Below are 6,987 nucleotides of genomic sequence, written 5' to 3'. Positions count from 1 at the left end.
TAGGCTGTGGCCTGGGACCGTACCATGTGGATACATAGGGGAGTTCAAGCTGCTAAATAACCTATTGCATATTTTACGAATCCACATTTGTCTTTTTAATGATGCATTGCTTTTCAAAATATGAAAAACTTTTACAAAATTTTTGCGTAATTATGTACGTCTCAAAATATAACTGTTGATTGTATATTTTTTTATAGTTTAATCCCCCTGAGTTTTGTAAGTGCGTTTGATTCGTAAATATTAAAAGAAAATAAAAATGTGCCAAAATTTTCAGAATTTGAATACACGTCGTATTTTAAGTACATTTAAAGCACAAATAAGGGAGAAATTGTGTTAAAATTTGAAAATAGTTTAAAATCACGTGAACGTTGCTGAGCTGCGTGAAAGCAACGTAGTAAAGATTGTTAGTGGAACAGATGGTCATTAGCGGAAAACGCAAAACCGCTTTTTAATCTGTTAATTCAAACTAAAATTTTAATATATTTTCATAAAACAGTAATATGGTTAAAATAGAAGAGAAATTAAAAGCGGCGAAGTTATGAATTTGTCTCCGGGGGGACCCCAGTAGAGTGAGTGGTGTGTCCGCCCTCTGCGCTCTCTGCCCGGATCCGCAGCGCAGCGCTTCGCAGAAACATGATCGGGAACAAGCCGCGCCTACGCTACAATACGTGAATCTACCCTCCATCGACCCCTTTTCTGCGACTTTACACCCTGTACGGAACTATACGCGCCTTTTGATTTTGGAAACACCCGATTTAACGCAGCAGGTAAGCGCCCGGGCAGCGTGCGGGCCCGTCCTCCGCAGCCAAGAGCGCGCTAGGTCAGGGAAGGAGCGCGAGGGAGGGAGTCGCTTCCTTCACCGCCATTTTGTGGTAACAAGAAGCAGAAAACAGAGGCGAGACCCGCGGACTGACAACATTTGCACCCGGGGAGAGCGTTTATTCCATCTGGTACTGCAAAGGGCGTGTGGTTTAGCTCAAAGTGTTTGTTTTAAGGCGGTATTAAGAGGTTTAAACTGTCGGTTGGCTCGGTTCTGTCGTGGCAGCTGCTGTTGCACGCCACACCAGCGGACAGGCTCAGCGGCGCCCATTGAAACAGAAGGTTCACATGTTTTTATGGAAGAGGCTGGCGTATTACTGACTCCTCACTGTTATTTGATTTAAGATGGCATTCGTGAGATAAACTGGCACGGCTTTTCATTTATCCGAGTTGATTTGTCTTGTTTGTCCAACAACGTGGAGTCCGCACGTCACCGCTGAACATGATGCAGTGAACAAGCACAACACATGTCTGACTTCTGTGTCCTTTTCTCTTCTAAAGGTCTACCATGACCAACGAGGAGCCACTGCCCAAGAAGGTACGTGCACATACTGAATATCAAAGATTATTCATTAATCATTACAAAGTGGTTTAAATATCGATTATTATTTTTCCAGGTTCGCCTCAATGAATCCGACATGAAGACGCTGACCAGAGAGGAACTATGTACGAGGTACTTACACAAGCTGTGAAGAAATATGAGCTGTTTTTAGATGTACAATTAATGTCTTTCTTTTCCTCCTGTCAGATGGAAACAACATGAGTCCTATCTCCAGGCACTGGAGGCTAAATATGCAGATTTGTGCTGTAAGTATCTTCTATTCATGCATCACTTTTCTGACTGCCTTTTATTTAGTCATTCTGTACTGATGTGCTGCTTTGTTGACCCCTGGCCTGCTTCAGCTAATGATGTGCCCGGACTGAAGGAGTCAGAGGAGAAGCTGAAGCAGCAGCAGCAGGAGTCTGCTCGGAGGGAGAACATCCTGGTCATGAGATTGGCCACCAAGGAGCAGGAGATGCAGGAGTGCACAGTATGTATCTATCTCAGAGATTCTAGTGTGTTTCTGTGTGGACAACCTTTGTCAAACGTGTTTATCCAAAATTTGCATATGGCTAGTTCAGACTTTTTGCAGTCTATGCTAAACACAGCAAGCTTTGCATAATGCATTGTTCATGTAAAACATTATGCATCAGTGCTTTTTAGTGTTGCACTACTATTTAGGCCAAAGGGTTCACTGTTCTTATCAAAGACGCTGCAGAGTAGAGCCTCTGGAATTATGGTGCACATGTTATTCTGAGGGCGTCTGAGGTCAACACACTGAAGGCCAAAGAAAAACATCAGATTTCCACACACAGCCGGACCTCACGCGCACACAGACACTGCTGTCATTGTGTGTCAAAGCTCATTTTCATACTGTTTACCTGTGGTGTGTAAACATGTATGATCATTTGACCTACACAAAAGATGACTTAAGTCTACAGACGGTATAAATGTGGTTTTATCATAGTCATTCTGACCACTAACACTTTATTTCTTCAACAGACTCAAATCCAGTACCTCAAGCAAGTCCAGCAGCCCAGTGCAGCCCAACTGCGGTCGGCCATGGTGGACCCTGCCATCAACTTAGTTTTCCTCAAAATGAAGACTGAACTGGAACAGACTAAAGACAAACTGGAGCAGGCCCAAAATGAACTGAGTGCCTGGAAATTTACACCTGATAGGTAAAGACAATCAAAATAACCCCATCCTCAGAAAGCCAAGATGTTGTCACGCCCCCACTCTCACTCACTGCAGCCATGCAGGACAATGGTGAGGGGCACGGCTGAGCGCTGTACTCACCGAGACTCAGACTTTACACAGAGACAGCAGCGCCATGTTTTTCTATTGTCCAGCTACATATCACATAATACGGTACGGTGAGAGACAGTATGGTCAGGTGACATTGTGTTTCAGCTCTCCCACGTACGCCTCAGCGGCCGAGTCCAAGGAGTGTGCACTGTTCTGAAGAGAGAGGTGGTCTCTGGACGGACACGCCCCCCGCCCCCGCAGCTCAAAGTGACATTCACATACTATAGGGGGGTAAGGTGGAGGGGGGGCAGGCAGGGGGCACCCCGAGCCTAATAAAGACAATAAGACAGTAACTGTGGATCACAGCACACACACAGCTGTAAAGACTCTAGTGTTAAACGTGAGGACAGTTCTAGGAGTAAAGCTAAGACTTCGGGGGGAAGACTCGGTAGAAACTGCTAAGACTGTGGTCCACAAAGGACCGGTTCAGACCTGAGGGTCTCGGGGCCGCTCACGGTAGAGTCAATTTACATGTTTTATTTTGTGACTTTCTTTTGATTGCATTTCATTTGCTCTTTCTCTTGTTTCTCTCAAACAGACACTTATTGCAGTGTGTTGAACATTATCATTGGTTTTGGAGAGTTTGAGTCTCAAAACAAAGTTGTGCTTTGGCCTAATTTGATGATGTAAAACCCACTGCTGTAGGTGTGGAGAGTCCTGTTTTCTACTTGTGAATCCACATGTTTAACAAGTTCATGTAAAGTCTGCAAATGTATCTTTCACTGTGTTTGTCATTGACCTGATTTCCTCCCTCAGCTGTTACTTAACTAAAGCAGCACACTGTTGTGTACAGCGCAGCACAGAACACAACTAGGAAACATTAGCCACAATTCTCAAGTTACTATGGCCTCCACTTTCATTTATGACGTGTACTTTAGCATTGTTTTTAGAATATCATCTTGGTTAAACTTCAGTTCACTCTTCCTGGCTGAAAGACAAATCCTATTTAAATCACTTTGTGCCTTTTTAAAACCCTTTGGCCAAGTGACTGTCATGAGTGTTTTCCTGTAACCAGGGGCCTCCAGAGGCTGCAGCATTAGCTCATGTAGCAAAAACAGAAGTGTTGTGTTCTTAGGTTTGCTCACTCTTAAACGCATCTTGGTTTATGTGTAAAAAAAGTGCAAATATTTGTCTTTGTTTTGCTATGTTGAAAGTTAATGTTATTATTTCTAGTGCTTTGCTGAAATGATACTAGGCGTCTTTGAGTGTCCAAAAAAGCGCTACATAAATCTCATTTATTATTATTATTATTATTATTAGTGCTAAATAGAACATAGTGCTTCAGTTTTAGTTCATGCTTTGTTTTCCTGGCTGGTTTTAATCTTTACTTGTGAAACCACTTAATGTTAAGGTAAAATGACAAAAGGTTGTTGTTTACGGAGCGTTTTACTTATAGTCCCTGTAATAACTGAGAACTTGAACATACAGATAAAATAGTTTGTATAAGTGCTTAAGCTGTGTTCCTGGATCTTAGCGGTGTGTAACGCAGCATCAGGGTGTTGCTGGTTAACATTGTCTTTGAAATTGTACTGGAAGTTGATTTGTAAATGGTGTAATTGTGTTCTGAGGAGAGGGAGCCTTCTGTGTGCGGTGTGCTTCACCCTGTGATGTGAGCTTTATTTCCCTTGCAGCCAAACGGGGAAGAAGCTGATGGCCAAGTGTCGAATGTTGATCCAGGAGAACCAGGAGCTGGGGAGGCAGCTGTCCCAGGGCCGCATCGCTCAGCTGGAGGCGGAGCTGGCCCTGCAGAAGAAGTACAGCGAGGAGCTCAAGAGCAGCCAGGATGGTGAGTCTGAAGTCTCCTCTTTTACTAATATTAAATACCTTTGCCTTTACTTTTAAGTATCGGCTTTGTGTCCTCAGAGCTCAACGACTTCATCATCCAGCTGGACGAGGAGGTGGAGGGCATGCAGAGCACCATCCTGGTGCTGCAGCAGCAACTCAAGGAGAGCCGACAGCTACTGTCCCAGGCACAGGGCAGCGCGGCTGGGCCCAGCAGGACTTCACTGTGTGCCTCCAAAGAGCCAGTTGCTCCGGAGCAGCCCAGTACTCCCAATGAACCTGTGGGCAAAGACTACAGGGTGTCCAACGGACCAAGCAACGGGAACTCTTCACAGAGGAGCGAGACCACCACGCCCAGCCTGTACAGGGAGGTGAGCAGCACAGAGGAGGACTTCCCCATGTCCCCCAACGTGTCCAGCCCCGGAGAAGCTGAGAGCAAACTGTCCAATCACTCAGAGGAGGCAGGGGGTCAGACTGCAGCCAGGGCCCAGCTGAGTGCGGGCTACGAGAGCGTGGACTCTCCCACAGGCAGTGAGACGTCACTGACCCAACACTCCAACGATACAGACTCCACCACCGACCCCCACGAGGACAAGGCCCTGAGCCGGGCCACCCGGACTGCAGGCTCCAGACACGCCCACAACGGCCTGGACTCGGGCACTGGAGACTCCTCGCTTTTGTAATCCACTTCATCATGTACCTTTTATACTATCAAAACAAGGCTACAAGTCCCAACATGTTTTGTTCTCACCCTTGTTCCCCTGCCTACTGTGAGCCAGTCAGGTTTGTGTTGCTAAACGGTGATATTTAAAATGGGTTCATGTTCGATTTGACTTGAGTGGAAGTAAGTCTAATTTAAACTAGTTTGATTCTGACGTTTCTCTGCGCACGTCTCCTGTTATTGTTTGAGCTCTTGACACAGATCATGCATCATCTGTTGTAACTTGTCAAACTGTTTTGAATTACAGTAGGTTCAATAAATGCAAGGCCATTTTCAGATGACGTTGTTGACCAGATTTTTTTTTTTTTTTTTAATGCCATTTGAATTTTACATTCAGAGAAAAACTATGTTCAAAAAATTCTGTTCAGTTGTGCGTAGCTATATGCGATGTTCATATTATTCTGACTTAAGTCCTCTACATGTACTGACCAAATAAAGAATTTTAATACTACTAATGTGCTCTGATTCGGGAAACAATGGCACAATAAACTATACATGTTCTACAAGTGTTTTGTTAAAATTAAGATGAAAATAAAACGTATGTACTTTTGTAGAGTAATTTTAGTCATGTAACTTTATGTAACTTTACTTCTACAACTCTCTGAAATATAATTGACCTCCTTAACACAAGGTGGTGCTGCATTTCAAGAAGTAGCTCCTTGTACCATCAGGACAGATTATAATCACACTAGAGAAGATTTGTGAATAATGAATCCCGGCGGCCATGTTTGGACTGTAGGTTATTTTCAAAGTCATGGAAACCAATAATTAGCTCCATTTATAATTGTAACTACTTTAATCTGATCTGTTAAATTTGATGTGTGTTTTATGAAATGTTATTAAATTATTTATAACCGTGATGACTTAATCTACCCTTTTAGACAGTTCACAGTGGTCCAAAGTCATTCCTCACCTACCTTTATAAATGTTGAGAATCCTAATTATTCACTGCAGTAAGTTTATAATTGCTTTTTCAGGCCAGAGCAGAGTTTTGCCAATACTAAGAATATGATTTATAAACACTTTTTAATTAAATGCAAATTGTACGCAGCTGATAAAAATTTTATATGCTATTTCTGGACCACCCTTATGTAACAGGTAATACTCCCTACAACTGTACAACAACTCACCCTAACCCTATGTCCTGTCAATCATGTCATAGTTGCACTGTCTTTCTATGACCTCTTGTATAAAGCTGTGATTTTATATTTTACTACTTATCTTTCTAGTTTATTTTTATTGTATATTTACATTTATATAATTATGTCTTATTTGACACCTGTCTCTTACTATATTTTGCTACTTATTTAGAATTTATTTCAACCATTTATATTTTTGCTCTTTGTTATTATATTATATTACATTGTGATGTGTGAGCTAAGAGACTTTAATTACATAAATTAGAGAGAAAAGTGCAGAATAAAAACCTTTCAGTTTTATGCACAGTTAAACAGAACCGTTTTGAGCCTGAATTTAAACAGCATCACAGAAGAGGCCTGTCTCACATGTTCAGACTGTTCCAGGTTTTAGCTGCATGAACCTGAAACGCTGACTCCCCGTGTTTAGTCGTGACTCTGGGCACCAGCAGGAGGCCGGTCCCTGAGCTCCTCAGAGTGTGAGATGGTTCATATGACACTAACATGTCACAGATGGACTTTGGTGCTCGGGCCATGGAGACACTTGTACAAGCAGAGCTGCTTTAAAAGTCTATTTTCTGAGCCACAGGAGCCAGTGCAGAGACCTGAGCACAGGACTTATGTGCTCGTACTTCCTAGTTTGAGTAAGGACCCGAGCTGCAGCGTTCTGGATGTTCTGC

At 43.1% G+C, this 6,987-nt stretch overlaps 1 protein-coding gene across 1 annotated transcript; it reads left to right on the top strand.

Moving 5' to 3' along the window:
• The first annotated feature begins 584 nt into the window (after positions 1–584).
• wtap (WT1 associated protein) lies at positions 585–5,622 on the top strand. The gene is made up of 8 exons (XM_020927610.2): positions 585–767; positions 1,321–1,357; positions 1,437–1,492; positions 1,568–1,626; positions 1,723–1,850; positions 2,363–2,541; positions 4,300–4,454; positions 4,532–5,622. Exons 2-8 carry the CDS (start codon positions 1,328–1,330, stop codon positions 5,131–5,133), a joined length of 1,209 nt encoding a protein of 402 aa, XP_020783269.1. The 5' UTR covers positions 585–767; positions 1,321–1,327; the 3' UTR covers positions 5,134–5,622.
• Positions 5,623–6,987: the final 1,365 nt, after the last annotated feature.

Source organism: Boleophthalmus pectinirostris, unplaced genomic scaffold, assembly GCF_026225935.1.
Source record: "Boleophthalmus pectinirostris isolate CB_2022bp ecotype Guang Dong unplaced genomic scaffold, ASM2622593v1 HiC_scaffold_13, whole genome shotgun sequence".
NCBI classification, from domain to species: domain Eukaryota; kingdom Metazoa; phylum Chordata; class Actinopteri; order Gobiiformes; family Gobiidae; genus Boleophthalmus; species Boleophthalmus pectinirostris.
The sequence above is the reverse complement of the archived record's forward strand: the minus strand, read 5'-3'. Positions and strand labels throughout refer to the sequence as shown.

Coding starts and splice junctions, on each gene's coding strand:
- wtap (XM_020927610.2), top strand. CDS start 1,328: ATGACCAACGAGGAGCCACTGCCCAAGAAG. Junction 1,627..1,722: donor TAAATATGCAGATTTGTGCT/GTAAGTATCTTC, acceptor GGCCTGCTTCAG/CTAATGATGTGCCCGGACTG. Junction 1,851..2,362: donor AGGAGATGCAGGAGTGCACA/GTATGTATCTAT, acceptor TTTCTTCAACAG/ACTCAAATCCAGTACCTCAA.